Source organism: Oryzias latipes, chromosome 22, assembly GCF_053564925.1.
Source record: "Oryzias latipes strain Hd-rR chromosome 22, Olatipes_Hd-rR_3.1".
NCBI lineage: Eukaryota > Metazoa > Chordata > Actinopteri > Beloniformes > Adrianichthyidae > Oryzias > Oryzias latipes.
The window spans coordinates 16,292,376-16,311,739 of record NC_136258.1 but is presented as its reverse complement, the minus strand read 5'-3'; the positions used below and the strand labels follow the sequence as shown (position 1 = coordinate 16,311,739).

General features: G+C 40.1%; 1 protein-coding gene across 2 annotated transcripts in view; it reads right to left on the bottom strand.

Moving 5' to 3' along the window:
• The window catches only part of LOC101170559 (signal-induced proliferation-associated 1-like protein 1), a 38,695-nt gene that overhangs the window by 14,124 nt on the left and 5,207 nt on the right, over positions 1-19,364 (bottom strand). For both annotated transcript variants that reach the window (XM_023951459.2, XM_023951460.2), the window contains exons 2-5: positions 2,592-4,256; positions 2,370-2,500; positions 331-519; positions 69-243 (exon numbers count right to left, since the gene is read on the bottom strand). In XM_023951459.2, coding sequence (XP_023807227.1) covers positions 69-243; positions 331-519; positions 2,370-2,500; positions 2,592-4,050 — 1,954 coding nt within the window. In that variant the 5' untranslated portion in view covers positions 4,051-4,256. The remainder of the gene's footprint in view (positions 1-68; positions 244-330; positions 520-2,369; positions 2,501-2,591; positions 4,257-19,364) is intronic.

The following is a 19,364-nucleotide window of genomic DNA, read 5'->3' as shown; positions in this document are numbered from 1 at the left end:
TGAGCTGAAGACATCTGTCTTTAGATGGATTATCTATGAGAGCACTGGTGGGTGAGTCTGGGAGTTACTTTTGGTGTCCAGCTGGGCTCTGTACTTGGTGAAGCCCTTTAGGCGGACCTTCTCCCCCAGGAGCTCCAGAAACTCTTCAAAGGCAGAACCTGCCGTCTCGTTGTTGTACATCTCCTCCTCGGTGCTCTGCCCGGCCCTACAGTACATCACGCCCACCTTCACCTGAAAGCTCAGCTGGAGGCCAGAAACCACACACAGGTTGTAATTCTATCAGAGACCACACGGGGCAAAGCAGATTTCTAAAATTGTTGTCCTCCTTACCCCTTGTTCATCCAACTTCATTAACTGCTCAGTGACTTTGGGTGTGTTGAGGGCCTGTCGGAGGCAGGACAAATCCAGCTCTGGGAGAAGATACTCCAGCACCTCCTTGACGGGCAGCCCCCGGGAGGTGCCGTGCTTAGAGGTGGAAGGCACTGCATCTTCCAGTATTGAACCTCGGAGAGTTGTCATCTGGAATAACGGGAGAGAGGAGAGAAAGAGGAGATTACAGAGAGGAGAGAGCAAATGCTGGAATGCACCTCAGGAATGTTTAATGTACTTTGAACCCTCTCTTGAAGATCAAACACACTGATAATAACAACATGCCTGCCAAAAAGAATCTAGCCAGGACAAACTGCAGAAGTTCCTAAAGATGCAGACACAAAACTATTACAAATCAAAGGTTTGGGTAAAAGTGGAGCTGAGAAAGAAGACATTGGAGGGGCCTGTCCAAGATCTCTGAGTGCACAAAGTGTGCTTCCTATTGAATTCTGATTTTAACCTCAAGCTATCATAAGCAGCTGGAACAGACAGAATGTCTCTCCTAAGAGCTGATGGTTTTGCTCAGCCTGCATTTTCATTGGAACCCCGTGTCTGTGCTTAAATAAGTTGAACCTGTGAGAGTTTTATTTAACCAAATCCATGTTACCTCAAGTTGATGGGCCTCTAGCTGAACATTTCAAATTGGCCCCACATGAAATGTACACTGAAATTAAGAGATGCAACTGTCCATGTGGGGCACTGACATGATCACAGGCCTGAGAGGCTGGAGGATGAAGGCATTTCCTGAGGTTCCTTCCCACGTTGCTAACATGGAGGCCAACAGCTAAGTAGCTCTGAGGCAGGTTACGTAACAGGAAAACAGGACTAAGACTTCAACACTCTAATAATTCAACAGGAACAGGAATAATTTGATCACAAATGAATTAACAGCTCATAAATTCTACATTTCTTTCATGGCTTTTCACTGTGATTTGGTAAACCATCAGGGATCTCTCAAATAAGTATACCGTGTTTGAAGTAATATTTGTGCCACTACAATGAGATGAATAGTCACAACTTTAGAAGTTGCCAATGAAAATATTAAATATATGCTATTCAGACCTTTTTCTTAATATTTTCATTTCTATCTAAGTATTTTTCTTAAGCTCAACCAGGGGTAACTAGGTAGGGCAGGCGATTGACATCTCTCTAAAAAAAACAGTCGGACTTCAAAGCTTTAGGCAAAGGTGGGGAGGTGGGATATTTGTTTTTACCAAAAACGGCACAGATTCTCAAACCAAAATATACATTTTAATGTATATAGAAGCTTTTTGGCTTAAAAATCCAATATGTTATTTAAAGTCTAATATTGAAAAAAAACTACATATAAATGGAGTATACTTATACAGCTGTCACTGTCATAGTACCATTCACATTCACACACTGATGGCAGCTCTGCTGTCCAACACTGGTGCCAATCTATGACCACCCGGAGCAATGTGGGGATCAGTGTCTTGCCCAAGGACACTTCAACACATGCAATGCAGGAGCTGATCACTCTATCCAAACGTGTGGGTTTAAAAGCCCTAATATTTGACATTTCTTCTGTTTAAAAATGTGACCAAAAACAATTCTAAAAACAGTGTTAGCATGACATTATATTTAAAAATAAACTATTCAAGAAAAAAGGCCTTTTTATTATGGAATAAAAGTGTTGCATGTTTAAATCCCATGTACCTCGACTTGGGGTCAAGTGTGCTTTGAAAACATTTTGGAACAGAAATAATCAGAGCTTGCAAAATTGTTGTTGTTTTTTTGGAAAAGAGTCCTTCTGTGTTTTTTTATGAAATGCTGCCATACTTTGGTGGCTTATTTTCTACATAATTACCATGACAGGCCAGATTTAGCAGTGGCAGCTGGCCAGGCAGTACATCGGACTCCATCACTAGTGAATCTATAAAAACGACATGCTGAATTTTGTTTAACTATGATTGGCAGATTACTTTAAATGAAAAGTGATGAGAGTCTCAAACAGAAGGCTGGCGGCAGTAAAAACTGACCTCGCTGGTTCTAAAGATGATGCGGTAGTTATACTGCTGACTGTGCTCCTTATCGTCCTCCAGCTTCTCTCTACAGAGGCTCACTGCAACTGGACCCAGCGCCTCGTCAATCCCAAAGTAGTTCCAATGGTCTAAGGGGGGGGGAAGAAAGCTTGTTAATGTTTTTGGTTCAAACATTAAAACCAAAAGCATTGATGAAAATCCCATCTATTTATATCTCACCCCGAGAGTAGAAGAACTTCCGGTAATAGTAGGCTCCCAGGTCCATGTGCTCCACTATGTACTGTTTCCCCTTTTTTAGGAGTGTGTTGTCTTCCTCCCTAGCTCCCTCAAGAACTGAAACTCCAGCATTGCTATAGTGTGAAACAGAGGTTTCATACAAGTTAACTTCCCCGACTGGGGTCCCTGAGCTTGTTCCGCCACCAAGAAACAAATGATGTCCCAATCTGCCCCTGCCATTGACATCAGTACCAATCTCGTTGCGAAAGCAAGGGCAACTTAGCAACATTTCATTGCTTTGCTCATCTCCCGAGTCTAGGCTTGGGCTGCCTCTAGAACTGAGTTCTTCTTGACTTCCACTGGGGGAGCTGTAAGGCAGGCTGTGGGTTGATGACAGAGTTGAAGAAGCGGAGGCGACGGCAGCAGCGGACGCGCCGGTGGTGGTGTTTTTTATCTTAACGGCAGTTTGCCGGAGGTGAATAATTTCATTCAGATCAAAGAGAAGGCTTTGAACATCATAATGAGCAAAACCTTTCTGACACACCCAGCGCTTTAGACGGGGGCCAGGGTCCTCTGTCCTGCCGTCCTCAGCATCAGAACCCCCCCGAGTAGAGTCCAAATCACCGTGCACATTCCTAAGCTTTCGGAATATGGACTCCCCTCCTGTCTCAGACTTGGTACGTCTCTTTGGAGGCTTGTCTCTGTCCTTGGGCTTAAGAAGATGGCCATCAATTTCATCTTCCTGAGCTTTCAAATTTGCTTCTCTCGACCCCACATGTGGAATATCCCCAAGTTTCTCAGGAGCTGGGCTACGATGGTCAACTTTTTCCCCTTCGTAGCCCTTAAGCATTTCAAAAATGCTTTCCCCAGAAATCCCATGTTGATTTATAGAAGATGTGCTGCCATATTCACGATGGAGAGGGGAAAATTTGGACCCTGGTGATGATCCCCACTCTTCTCCACTGTCAGCACCAGCTTCCATCTCACCAACAGCCATGTCACTGTTGCTGCGCTGGCGGACACGTCTCTGTCGCGGGTTTCTAGACGCCGAACTTCTCTGGTCCCCTGGGGCCAAGTAACGGGTGACAGGACTGCTGTAATTGTTCGGCTGGACCTGCGTTCGACTCTTAAGGGTGTTGTGGATGTTTCGCAACATGGATGAATCCTGAGGACTCAAAGCAGGTCCCAATTTGACATGACTTTTAGGCACAGCAGAAACATCAGCCTCTATGGATGGGTGCCATATAGGTCCCGGAATGTCTTTTCTTGGGGGCCAGTCAGCCACTCGAGCCCGAACACCCATTTTAGGCACTCCTGTAGTCACAGGTGGATGAATGTTGTCGACTTGGGTAAGGGCAGCCCCTCCGTTTACCATCCGGAGATGGCTAGTGTAAAACTCATTGGTGGCGGGGATGGAACCCCCGACGGTGTGATCCATGGGTGGGAGTTTCAGGCTGGTCATGACACCAGTGCCAAAGGCTAAAGGCACTTAGCATTTAAACATGCCTGCTTGTGGGGTGCAATGCCATTCCCTGAATTCATCAGTAGTTCACGTGTCCGGCTCAACAATGGGTGTAAAAGCTCCTCCACCACTGCAAGCTTGAATGGTTTCACCTCAACTGCTGCACAAATGTGGCCAAGACATCTTTTCACTCCAAAGCCAGAAACCTGAAAATAAGTGAAAACAGTTAGTGCAGAACACCAATTATTTTCAATGAATCTGTTACATTAGACTCACTCTGATCATTTTATGATCTATTTTCCAAGCCTAGTAGTCTTTTATTTTTGATTATGCCCGTTTTTAACCAAAATTGAAAAACGTGTCATTTTCTAGGACATGGATTCTGCAGAGCGGCAGTAGTTAATTATAAATTCACCTATGAGTTGTGGAGCAACTCCACCCCCCTTCCCATTGCCGAGAGCTTTCTGTTAACAAGTTCTCCCGCTAGCTCACAGCCCCTCACACCTTCAACTTAACATTACTCATGCAACAAAAATGTTGAGCAATATTGGTGCCATCCGGTCGTATGGTTTGGAGGAAAACAAAGACGTGTATGGATCTTTTTATCTCCAAGTGGATGGAGAAATGAGCTTGTGGCCCACCCATTGTATATTCTGCATAACAAATACAATCCTTCTCATTTTTTCATCCACTCCTGGTTCACAATAATTTGAATAAATAAATATTCAAATGCAATTTTGAGCTCAACTTTCTTTATGTACTTCGTCAGAGAAATCCAATAATATGATAAAACACCTAAAAACACAATTTTAATTGGTTTTTAACCAAACCCACCTATGTGGTGACATACAAAACGTGCTCTGAGTTGACACATTCTTGAAATCAGTGAAACCTCATTAAAATCTAAGCTCGGTGTGAAAATGATGTCAGCTTTAATTTGTGCCACTTTGAAGACTTCATGTGTGTCCATGAAACCACCTTTACTCCATTAAGCGTTTATAACAGGAAAACATTTTTTAATGTTATAAATTTACATAAATTTACATAAAAATGTTACAAATTTACTACATTTTATAATGTTAATGGTATAAAAAATACAACATCATTACTTTTACCCATCACAGCAACAACATGAATATGTGGGATTAATAAACAAATAGATCCAGTTTAAATATATGAAAAGTCTAAATCCATTTTTGAATGTCCTTTAGTGTGTTTTCCCACATTCTTCAAAACCTTTAATAGCTCCTCATTCAAAGTGAAAATGTGAAAAGCATTTTTTTTTTTTAAAAAAAAGGTCTCAAAATCTCTGCGCAATAAGCTATTTCTGGCTCTTTACACCTCCTAGGAGTGCAGGGTTCTTTGGCTGTTGTTATGGTTTAGTGACAGTCCACCTTAAAAGGTCGGCCAGTCAACATGTCATAATGATTGCTCAAGCAAGTGAAGCACCTGCACAGTGTGTACACCTAGAACAAGGAAAGTTGTGTAGCTGTGATGTTTAAGAAGAGGGCAATACTTCAAACTGTCCATCTAAGAAACCACCAAACCTTCACGTTTCACAAAATTACGTTTAGATCTACAGACATTAGCAGGTGTGTTGCCTTTGAAGTGAACCTTTATACTAACCTTTACTTAAAGAATTTCCTTACTGAGAATAATTTTAATAATAGTGTCTAATGCCACCCATAGGAATTTTGAAGCATGAAATGAAGCCTGGACTGTGTTCCACCCAAAGTTTTCCGAAAATAGGAAAGAATTTATTTTTTTAGATTTTATAACCTGGAAGTCAATTGGAAATTGCTCATTTCTTACACCAGCCTCAAGTGGTGATTTAGGGAAATGCACCATTTGGTGTTTCTGGGCTTCCATTAAATGTGTTGCCTTTCAATACATGGCTCAAACTGCTTTGTGCAGCTGAACCGTGCCTCCATAGGCACCATTTTCAAGCTCAAGAGAATCGAAAAATTGAAGACTGAAACTGTGCCAAACTAGCAATAAGGAGCATGTGGAGGATTAAACCTCTATCCACTGCCCTGCTTTCTTGTGATCACATTAGCCACCAGTTATGTGCAGATCATGATGAGTCTGCAGCACGGCCACCTTCACACTATGTCAAAGACACGCTGCACAGAAAAGAAAAAACGCCTTGATCTGCTTCAAAATGGTCAAACAATTTAAGGAGTGCTTCACTACTGAAGGAAAATTCAAAGGAGCCATGCTGCATTGCAACAGTGGAACAGTCATCCTGGAGATGGGTCAAATGTTCCCCATCCAGCTTATAGTTTGTTTTAATATATCAGCATCAATTTACAAGTCAAGTGAAAGTACAGGAAAAAAAGCTCAAGGTTCTGCAGTGCAGCTGATTTCGTCTTCAGCAATGCCTCAAGCAAAAGAGCTTCAGTCAGCCGACACAGAACCCTGGATTTCAACTGTGCATTTCTAAACCACAAGTACATGGATATGGACAATCCTTCAGCAGCACACTGCAAAAACAAGTGTTGTATAAATGTCTACTTTATGGATGCAATGTATATGTGAATTAATACAAAAGTGGTTTCCAAGGTAGGTGACCCTAAAATCCAACACTGGAAAAATGTTTTTATTGGAAAGCGTTTGTGGAAAAGGAAGTCCTCTTTACAAAAAGAAGAGTTAATAATTAACTTATTATGAAAAAGGTAATTAACCTGAATCTTTAATGGTATATGAAGTAAATCTATTAAAATAAAATCTATTCAAATAAAAATGCAGTCAATTACAAAAGCAAGAAAATGTACAAGTACTCACGCAAAAGGTGTTAGCTGTGCTAAACAGGAAATAGAATTAATGCAGTAGAATCTAACACTTATCCTACACATGGATATTAACACATCTATGTTTTTAAATGCATTTAGCTGATTCTCTGTATAAGTCGCATTTTTCATAGTTTGGCTGGTGGTGCGACTTATACTCAGATAAGACTTGTGTGTAAGTTTAAAAAAAAGCCACTAGAGGGCACTGCAGGTGTGTTTATCTGTATTTGCAACCGACAGCAGAACAGAAGAAGACGCACCGCTTAGTCTTACGTCAGGCTTGGCAGAATTGTTCCAATGCGACAAGGGAATAAAAAAAGAAAAATCAACGCATTTAAGGACTTTAGTTGACATGTTAGCATTTTCTTTATGCTTTCTGAATTATTGTTCATATGTTGCGCTAATATGAAGCCAAATAAGCATTAGTGTGTTAAAGTAGTGAATATATGATATGATAATATGACTTGCCAAAATGAAATTTCCGTTCTTGTTCCAGGTTTTGTTAAATACATTTTTTCCCAAAAGTGCAACTCCTCCTTTTTTTACATACTTTGCATTTTTTGGCTGCTGCACCTTATACCCCAGATTGACTTATAGTCCGAAAGTATGTCGTGAAGGTCGAAATAAAAAAATACAACTTTTCTGATAAAAAATATCCATTGTATATTAATAACAATTATAGCCCAGCAACCTTACATGGCAAAAACTAAGTTGGATGTTAATCTTTTAAACTGCGAACTGTTTAGTAAGTGTGAACTGTGGGTGAAATCGCTGCATTTTGGTTGCAACAAGCAGATGTTAACGGACATGACTATCTCCTTATCAAAAACATTTGCCGTATTGAAATCTGCTTTCTAAATTTATATTAATTCTCTTTTATTCTATTTCTAGTCTCAGATGCCATGTTGATGTAACTTATTTTAAAACATATATAAGCTTAAAGAAAAGTGTTTCAGGTGAAAGAATGTGTTTAAAATCCCTTGTGCGTCTCTAAAACTATTCCACTACCTCTTCTAATTTTAATGCAGAGATAAAATATCTCCAATATCTTCCTTTTGTCACACAAGGAGAAATTTCCATTTTCCACCACATCCACATGAATAGGATTCTATTCTTTGGGGCATGACAGCAGATTAGCCGTCTCTTGATTAATTAAAAAAAATCCATTAATGTCTTGCTGGAACGCAGCTTATCAAGAATTGAAAATGATCAAGGAATGAAAATTAAAAAGTGTTTCTTGTCCCAGAGCTATTTTCTCTCATGCTGCACATTTAAGTGCTCACACACACAAACGCACATTAAAAAGAAATAGCCATCTAATCTGCCCATTGATGAACCCACAGAGAAACATAGGATTTTCAGATTAGGGTAAATACTCGACAATGGCAGAGTATTTTGTGTTTTTAGACGAGATGAGATTTTCAACTCATTCCAGTCTTGTTCCAGCTCATCTTATCAGACTTTCTTTGCCAGGGCAACTGTTTCCCCCCCCCCTCCACAGGTAGGACATGTACAGACAGCTCTCATCTGATTACGTTTATGAATTCTTTCAAATGTTACTCTGACCTCTTGATGTAAACTCCAGCTCCTGCAATATAAAGGCACTCCTCAGAAAAGCCACAAATGAAGGGATTTGACGTGACTAATAAGAGTGTCATGACTTGTGGGCTGTCCAAGGTCTTATGAAACACTGCGCATACTAGAAACATGGCATTTATAACAGAGAACAGTCGGTCAGAAATTCAGATGAATCACAATAAGGAGGAGAATGATAGACATCCTGACTCGTTCTGTGAGGGAGATATTCTAATAAAGAAAAGGAGTCTCCAGCTGGAGAAAGCTTTGGTGCTAGAAGTTCAGAGGCCTTTTCCAAGGCTGTTGTGGAAGACTTGTTGTCTCTGAGATAAGGGAAACATGTTGGAGTTGAAATAGTCTTCAAACTGAAAAGCAGGGAAGTTTCCCAGCACACTGGGCAAGTGTTACCCCAGCTCCAACAAAAGAGTGGAAGGATTGCCCTACAAGCTTGTAATTACTGCGTGCTTGAATGGGATAAGAGGCTGTTTGCCTGACACCATTGGCTTCCAACAGGCACCCCACCATTTAGTCCACTGGCTCTCCTTGGTTCCTAATCTTTCCTGCTCGGAGCGCTGACTGGGACGCTGGACAGGAGGCACAAAGGTCCCTCTGTGCTGGCTTGGTCAAAAACCGGGGCCCCATTCCAACACACTGAAGTCTTTGAAAATTGCCTGGCACGGGGAACTCGCGATGGCCACGCATGACGCCTGCCAGAAAAACCAGATGGATTAAATGCAAGGGGAGGTGAGAGCTAAGCCAAAACCAGATTTCACCAAGAAATAGAACAGAACGATAAGAAAGTAGGATGTTGCCAAGACAAAAGAGGAAGTATTTCATCTGTAAACTAAATTCTTTAACAAGTCACTCGCTTTTCCTTAATCCACCCCACTGATCCACACATAATATTTGGCAGACAACAGACTTTGTGATGTCATTAGACAGTTTAATGACTTTTACATAGCAGTATATACTGTCATGTTGGGAGAATTGAAGGGTTTATAGGATTGTACCTCTACATATGAATACTAGTCACACAGGAAGCTGTGACGCATCTCAATATCTCCAGGTTTTCCTCATGTCTGGCTCTTTTTCACTTGTTTAATGAATATCCTTTTCTGTCTAACAGAGAAACCATGAGCCCATTTTATTGAGCAACTTGAGAAACCAACACCATAGGACGAAAATAAGCAACCATGTAGACACATAAACACAACAAAAATCCCCTGCAATAAATATACATCCTGGAATTCCACAAATTCAGTGAAAAGCAGAGGATCAGCAGCGACTAGAGGAGCAAGTTGGGACAAAGCCATTTCAACACCGACTGTCCAAGTAATAATCTGTTAGAAACACAGCTTTTCTGCAGCAACCAGCCACCCTGAGAGCTTTGATCTGTGTGATATCAGGTGGGATAAGTATCGGGTCAAAAGAAAAAAATATTTCTTGAATAAGACAAATAGAACACAAATGCCACACAATGCTTGAGAACTTCCAAAAAGAAACCCATTGTTCTGGGATGCGCTGCAGCTGCATCGCTGCCATAACTCTCACTATCACTGCAACACAGCTCAATGAGTAATGGGCAGAGCTAACCACTGGCAAAGTGAATTTTACTCGCAGCCTTACACAAGGGGACAGTCCTGGACGGGGGGCCAGAATATATCGAGAGCCATCATCTGCTGCCGGGTGTCCTTGGTTGCTCCTTTTCTCTCATCAAGACAGAACTCCATCAGGGCTTGGCGAGGGATGGCGCAGAAGAGACAAAAGAAAAGGGCCACTTGACATGGTTTAAACTTGGTGATGGCAAACCTGGTAACCTACATCTAACTACTTGGGTGGGCTACAAGTTTAACAATGAACGGCTTTGTCCAAACCCCAGAGCTGTATTTATCCTTAAAAATGCTTTATGGGCAGAAGAACTACAACTTCTTCTTTAATGGATGACAAAACCCTCTGAAAAAGTGAAAGAATCTTTGACTGAGTCAGTTCTTTCACAGATTTATTCCCCACTGAAACAGAAGAACCTATAAACACTGCAGCGCTTTGTTGTTATAAATGACTTGTCACAGGCAGAAGTACTAGGAAGCACAGAAGAAGAAGAAGTGCGCAAAAACAAAAAAAAGAGAGATGTTTGCAGAGGAATGTAAAATATTCCAAGGAGGAAGTAGCCAGCAGTTGGGAGCAGAGGTTGAAAAGTGGCAGTTTGCTCAAGGCTGCACTTTCCCTCTCCCGTGTCCTCTTTGGCTGCATCCAACACCAGGATTCCATTAGACAGTGAGCTGTCTCTCTGTAGACAGGTACATGCCGAGACAAAAACACGCTGACGCACAGCGCCACATGACCACGTCCAGATAACCCGCTTTCACAAAAACAAGCCACAACACAACAGTCCACTTCTCTAGTCATGTTTTCGCTTAACAGAACCACTTTATAAAGACCCACTCTGATGATCTTTCGAGCTATTTTAAAAGGTGTTATCTCAATGATGATTATGGCGTTTTTAGCCTAAAGTTGAAGCCTAGTTAAAGGGACGGGACTTTTCCAAAAACAGAGCTGAAGCTGCGGTTAAATAGTGGTACTGTCATTCTACTCAAAGTGTCTTTAATTGAATCAAATAAACACTGAGAAAAAAGTATTTTATGATCTTTCATATTCCTAACTATTCAGTGTTTTATCATGGCCTTTTTGGATGAACACTGAGCTAACATCTTGGCAATAGCAAATGTTATTAGATCAGGGAAGATGAGTCATTTTCCTGGTACACCTGACCATCTCCACACTGGCTGAAAAGCAGTTAGATGTCCACATTGGAAAGACAGTTTAAAACACATTAGAAAGTTTTGAATTGTTTACAGCCTTTTTAATGAGATTTTCTACTTTCCCTCTAAAGGAAAAAAGGACAGCAAAAATGAAAACTAGCACCTTCTTGTTTTTCCACTGGCTGCCATAACATTCCACATGCTCCATATCAAAAAAAATAATAATAATACTCAACCCTGCAATTTAGCTTTTAAATATTTTTACTTAGGAACTTGTTCTCTGTGTTTTAATCAGGCCTAAGGCTGCATTTAGAACTAACCGCACTGGTGTGTGGAGGTCTTTATCCGAACAGATTGAAACTGAGACAAAAAAAAGGTGGCTGAAGACATCAAATGCCTTTTTTGATTCAGAATTAGCCACCCATTACAGCTATTGCAAATGCAAAACATAATTTAAATAATGTGCATGCAGGCGTTGATAGAGATATATTGTTCCTAAATTTTCAAAAAAGTATTAAATTGTTTCGTTGGCTAGCGGGTTGGTTACTGCAGGAAGCAGAAAAATGGATCACTTGTGTGTTTTTTCAGTTAGCAGTCAATCAGTGAGTTCTCAAAAATGTCCCCCCACCTCCAAGGATATGCTGGGACAAGAATGTACCTCACAGATCAACGCTGCTGCTTTCCGACACACAAGACTGAAGCTCATTTTTATCTACAGTTTGGATGTTTTTTTTTGTTTTTTATTTTCTAAGTGTATGGCTTTAAACATCGGCCACATTGTTCTCCAGACTTTGAGGGGGTCTTTGAGATATACCCTTCAGAGTGACCACCTGCATTCCCTCATGAGGCTTTTAGAGTCACCTTCCTTCTGATCACATCCTGCTTGACTGCTAAAAATATTTGATATAAGAAGGGCAGAGTCCCACATAAGTTGACTGATTGCAAAAGTTGTGATCTGAGAATAATCGGCACGATAAAGAACGGACTTCATGTCTGAGCCTGGTTGCAGGTTGTTAATAATTGATTTTGTAGTTGAAAGTCCATTCAGTCTGAAGCAACACCAACACCCACCTAGCAGTGATTAGAGGGTTGTGTTATTATTTCAGCTGCAGCCAGCTAAAAAAGAAAAAACTATGAGCACCTAAAATAAGTTATTTGAGGGTACAAAGATATGTAAAAGATATAAACTTTGTACATCTTCATATTTATGCAACAGTGAGGTCTTGAAAGGTTTTTCGATGTACATAGATATAAAATGTTCGACACACAATAGAAAAAAGGCAGGCTTTATGACAGCTAAACATACTTTTGCCATTTGATAAATAAAGTGTGGGGGGGGGGGTCTAAAAGAGAAAGTATTGCTTTTTAAAGCTAACCCCACTCTTGGAGATTTCTTATTTTCTATATACTATTTGTTCATCGATTATAGCCTAACATTTGTATTTAAATACAATACAATACCCATGAATTTGTAACTTTTTCTCCAGCAGCAAAGGCTATGAATACTCCTCAATGGGTCCCAGTTCAACAGAAGTTAGGGGACTTTTTTTAACCTCCTTAAAATACTTCTAAATATCTTTACAGCAGATAACATACTCAATTTAAAACAAATACAAGTTTTTCTTGGCGCTGACATTTATTTTAATTTTTTTTTTCAGTCTCAAGTGCTGGGATTAGTCAGTTACCATCTGTTTTAGATGGAAATAGAAGGACAAGAAAGTGCATGCAGAATAATTAACAGTGTGGATGTAAAGAGGAGGCTTGAATGAGTAGACTGTGAGCTTGCTGTCTATAATTCAGCCTCTCCACGTGCCAGAAGATGGGGGAAGGGAATAAGCCGGGGGGGGTTAAAAGAAAATGGTACTTCCAAGCCTACTATTACTTGATTCTCTGATCACAGACACTCCAGAGCAAAACAAATTAAGCTTTCAGTAAAGCTGGCATGTCTTATATGCCCAACATGCACAGATTGATTTGGACTGCTCCTTTCGGATCAATGTCACATCATTGTTAGCAGCACAACCAGCACTGTGGGGTCGAGTTTGAACACAGAGGAGAACCATTAGATGGTGGCGTGGTTTTTGTTTTTTTTTTGGTTCAAAGGTTGGTTCAAATCTGTGCCCCTACACCTCTGCTCATTTCTGCAGTCACACAAACCGAAGGTCGCATGGATGTGTGTGGCTATCAGTGAGTGTTGGCCGGGCACAAGGGGCACAAGCATTGATTATAATCATTTAAAAATAGGCGAGTTTCTGTAAGTCTTTATGGAACAACCAAAGGTTCACTTTCCTTTATGCAAACAAACTCATTGATCAGCTGCTGACCAGACCTGATCGAGCTGATCAATTAGGACTCCAGACCAGCTGATCTGATATGTTTGTGACAGACATATTTATGTAAAGATATTATTAAACTGCACTAGAAGGTTGTTATCTAACAAGGACTCCGGATATCGCCTCTAGAATTTGCACAATTAGCACAAAGAGGACATTTCTCTGGTGAAAATTGTTGAGTTTTGCTGGAATCCCTGTTCTGCGACATTTTGAGATCTGATCACCTCGTAAACTGAAAATTTTGTTTGTTTTAAGCACAATTAACACAGTTCGGTGCACAATGTTTTTGTATATATAAAGGTGAATAATACCTGGCCTTTTTATTAAAACAAGTTAAAAAAAAACAATAACAATCAAGTAAATTATTAGTTCAAGACAAGGAACCCTGCAAAAAACAAACATCATCTAGCTTGAATCTGTAGAGACGTTATAAAAAAAAATCAGACCATAAAAAAGAAGCATGCACATCATGCATGGATAACCATCTCATCCTTGACATTTAATCCTATATTTCTGATCCAATACTGTGAAAAGGCAAGCTGAAGAGCAGGCAGGAACAAACACAAACCAAACTTTCTCCTTCTTACAGGAGATAAACTTACAAGGGTTCTCAAAGATCCACCCCAACGAAAATTGTGTTTTTGGTGTTTTTAACATGATCTTGTGGCATTTTTCTCCTTATGGAGGACATATATAAAGAAAATTTTGCTTAAAATTGCATTTCTGAGTATTTCTTTATTCAAAATCGCTGTGAATCAGGAGCAGACGAAAGAATGTCGTTTGAAAAAGATTGTAGGTGAGACATAGAAGCAACAATCAGCACACAATCCCTGCTTCGCTCCATTCTGATGCATCCACCTGCAGACAAATAGATCTATTAACTTGTTTGTTTTCCTCGTCTGAGCTGACATCTGGCTCAAAACTGTACGGCTGGATAGCTCCAATATTGCTCGCCATTTTGTTGCTCTGGTAATGTTAGGTTGGGGTTGTGAAGGGCTGTAAGCTAGCTGGAGAAAGTCTAAACAGATGGGTGGCGGAAAGCGGAGGTAGGGTTACTCCGCTCAAACGGTCCCACCCACAGGTCAGAATTTCTAATGAACTACTGCCAGTCTGAAGAAGCTGTGTCCAAGAAAATGACACCATTTTTTTGGGGCTACAAACAGCATAATCATAAATAAAAGCCTACTGGAAAAGCTTTTACAATATACCAAAAGATGATTTGAGTGGGACTTTAAACTGGAACACTACAAAAACTACTTGTACTTAGAGCCTAATCTCCAAGGTAATTACCATCTTCCATCTCCACAAACCAAACGTCTGTATTGGTCCCAGTATTTTAGCATCTGGGAATGGCAGAACAGGTACTTCACAGTTTCAGACAGACCCTGAAAACTCCAGACACACAGGAGTGTTTGCCACTTCAACAAGCTGGAGAGCAAACAATGACTGCGCAGAGGGAGGACTCTTCGTCTTCAGATTCTTTTCCTCAGACGGGTTGAGATCATACATAGCTGTGGTTTGCACAAACGCCTCATGCCAACATTTCCTTTTGGCAAACGGGGCATTTCAGACAGCAGCACCCGAAACGTTTTGGGTTTCAGACAGCAGCAAGAACGTATGCGAAGACCCGAAACGCGGATCAGGGCGGCAGTTTTTGCTCCTTTTAGAGTCAAATCAGAATACTGTCAGAAGGATTTGACAATTTCTTTTTAAGTGTCCTCCATTTACAGCTAGTTAAAATGTATGAACTTTGCTCTTTGATATAAAGGTTTACAAGAACCATATCTTTTTTAAATGACGTTTCACTTTATATAAAACCACACATACTTACATGAGAGCAGATATAAAGCAGGCTAAATGTGTGTTAGAAAGGACTGAGAAGAAACCATGACTGATTTTTTTTCTGGTCCCACCATGTACGAACAGCAAGGTCAATCGACAGCTGCCTGACAGATTCTCACAGCCGATGTGTCAATACGACAGATGCCTGCGATGTTTGCAAGTCCTCTGCTCACATGTCCCCACACAACCTGTGCCTGATCCATCAATCAGGTAGCAACAAGCAAAAGCACACAGGGCTCCAGAAACATGATGCAAAAATGCATGACTCCCGTCTTTGTTTCTTTATAAACTGATTGAAATTGAGTCGGCCGTGGAAAATTAAAATAACCTCTGAGGACGAACCACTTTTTGTGGATTCAAAATTCAAATATAATGTGTGTCCCTTCACTTTTATTCCATAATCTGTTTTTATACAGTTTCTCACACATGATTATCTTCAGGTAGACTGACAAGAAAAGGGCATTAAAAATGTCCACATTGACTATTCAAAACAACTATATTCCATTCTTTTGTTTCCAATCAGTTTAGGCCAAACATAAAATGTAAAATAATCTCTGTAAATACTGGACAATGTTTTTCTTATTAACAGCTTGCATTGAACAAAAGCTATTAAACATTTTCTTTTCTTGTGGTTTCTGTTCCCTAACCAGCTGGAGCCACGTAATAATCTGAAGACGCCACCAAATGTGTAACTCTTCCACACAGTTTGAGTCACCGCCTTCCTTAAGGTCGGATGATGAAGAATCCAGAAATGATGGAGGAGATGAAGTTGACTCAGAGGAAGGAGTAGTTACTTTCTAACATGCATCTGTCTGCTTTGTATTTGATGCAACTGCTGAATGCTTTATAGCGATATATTGCATCGGCAGCCTTTGTAGCAGCCTCGTCTTCTTAACATGTGATGCGTTTTGGGTTTCTGCGGCAGTTACTCAACATTTTATTCAGTTAAATCAGTTTAACCTTTGGGGATGTGTTTTCTCTTTTGTGCCATAAAATGTTTTTGCTATTTTTTCTAATAGTATCTTTTCTCCAAATACTTAAATTATAAACTCAAAAATTTAATTTAGAGCTTCATTTTACTAAAAACACAATTTTCAGAGTGGGTCTTTAAGTAAAAACTACTAATAAAAGTTTCCTTTTGCAAGAAAACATCCATGAAGTGTTTAATTTCTACCAAAGTGAAATTACAAATTAAATATTTCACAATAAATGTTTCAAACATTTCAATGATCATTTGTTAAGGTGTAGAAATCATGTTTAGGAATGACATTTTTAGGCATCTTTGATTTTTTCAAGAAAACATTAAGGACAAAAACGCATTTACCACCAGCTGTAAATAGTCTAGTGTGCTATTATATCAGGAACTTATGACACTATACAAGATTTTCACCAAACCCCAAACTAGGGCTATGGGGAAAACTCGTGATTTGCGATAACAGGGATCAATGTTGCGATGACGATACAACTTGCGATACCTGAACAAATAAAACAACCGATAACATCATTTCTATTTTGCTTTTAAATAAGAGTCAACATACCTTAAATTATACTCCAAATTACCCTAGTCTACATAGGAGGCGAACATCTGACATAAAAAGGGGTCCATCCGATTGGTCAAATGCATAAAGGGATTTATTTGATTCGCTAAATACTTCAAGCTGCCATAAGATTGTTTTAGCACATTTAAGGTAACCATTAATCGCAATTTTCACCGTCTTTTGCTATATGCATATTGCACAGCTTGATATTGAGATAATAAATTTGCGATTTATTATGCAGGCCTACCCCAGACCAAACTTTTAAAAATGTTACTGGAGGGACAAAGAGGAACAAACAAAAAATCTAGAAGGGGTTATGCCTCAGTTTGACTTGGCTTCTACTGTTGTGGAAATGAAACAATAAAAATGTTTACAAGCTATGCTGCATGCCAAACACTGTTGTGCATGGGGCTTCCGCAGTTTTTATGACCTTTTTTTCCATTTGTCACCTTTTCTTTGCCAATGTCTTTTTGAGCACACAATAACACCAGCTGCACTAAATCTACTGCTAAAGCAGAGACGTGTACGCTAACTGCTGGGATCAGGGAACAGCTCGGGCAGAAAATGGAACGAAAACAATCCAGATAAAGATGAAGAACCGCTGCATTTGTTGAAGCTGCGTCTTCAGGATGAGACACTCAGGACACGACATGTACATAAGCTCTTCACTTTCACTGTGTTACGGGGTGGTGATGTCTCCGGAAGAGCAGCTGCTGATCAAACAGTTAGAAAAGACCACAATCCTGCTAAGCAAACAGGGGAGCTTCCCCGTGACCACAGGCGACTGAGGATTTTCAAAATAAAACAATCAGATCTCTTCAAAAATGACAACAGTTCCCTTAAAGCTCGTTTTCTTTATATCAATCAGCTGCTGTTCGGCTCATGAGTATACCGACGCTGCAGTCAAGGTATAAACTCATTAAATTCCACTGATGGCTGAAAGGATGCGCTTCCACCGTGTGGATTCCCCACAGGCTACACTGTGACAGAGGGCATTAGAGTGCTGCTAGGAAACAGCGAGATCCTTGCAGTTAGGAGGAAAATGCAGCCAGCCATCCTGGACCGCCACAGCTGAGGTGAAAGCTTGATTAATATCCCCCCGCACTGGCCAAATACCACCTCTTCTGCCGCCCGACATTAACTATGCCTGGAGCACAAGATGTATGCACACCTTTGAGCTTGTGAGGAGACGGTAATAGAACAGGGTTCTTGCCAGGTAAGCATTTTAACAAGGTAGCAGAAAAGGAGAAGACGGCGAGGGGAGGGGCTATAATTATCGTTTTGACAGAAAAACGGAGGATTAGCCAACACGTCCCAGGAGAGGACCGACCGACTGCGGTGTCCTCTAAAGCTTAAAAGGACAGGCTAATTTTCAAACTGAGCAGCGTTTAAGAGATTCATAGGGCTGTTCCTAAATGTGCCGCTTTAATCCTGGGAGATCTTTATGAGCACTCCAAAGTTCAACAGCAACAGCCACCTAACTAAGTTACATGCTTCGGTTATTGATTTTGGCACACGTTTGATGCACAGCAGACAGCCTTTCCATGCAATTATAAACAGTTGGGCTGCAGAGTCGAACACTTCATGCAGTCATTTAGGCTGTGATGAGCACGAGTTAAACGGACGGAGACGAATTCAAGAGTATACCTACCCAGCATGCACTCTGGCAGGGACTGAATTTGCACTGTGTCAGTCTTCAGGCAATTCTATAACATTTGCTTAATTTAGGAGAATTACTTTTATACTTAACTTTTGTTCATTTAAATGTAAAAACTGAATATTTTGATTAAGTCTTCAACCCCCAAACCCACAATGTACATCCTGAACATTGCTAGAACTTCAAAACTACAGACTAGGGGTTTACCAATTCATTTTAACAACAATTCAATTTGTGATTGAGGATACCATTCATATTTGATATTGGTTCCTTTTGAGTGATCCGATTCAATACAATACACTGACTTAAGATTGATCTAAGACATCTTTAGCCAAAACTTCAGCCAGTGGGACTCGGAGATAAAAACCTGGGTACTGAACAGTTTAGGTGAGGTTTTCTGCGTCGGCCATTAAGTACAAATCACTCGACGCAAAAACATTTGAAAGATCACAGTGAAAATGAAAAAAGCAAAACACATATTTAAAAAAACAAGCATTACATTTAGGAAAACAAAACAAAATGAAAAACTTAAAACCATTTCAGAAAGCAAAAGTGATTTACAGAATACAAAGTGAAATATTTAAAAAAAAAACTAAATGCAATTGGAAAACAGAATTTCAAGTGATTTCTTGATGTGATTTGCACTTCAGGGCCACCGTAGGTTTCCAGATTCCTTGCATTTCATGCAAGATAATCAAGTTTAAAATGAAATGTCTTCAAACAAAACAAAAACAAGAATTCATGGCAAATCCCTTGACATTTAGCTTCCTAAAGTTCAACCCAATGTTATTTTTCCACATCAAAATAATCCAAATGGAACA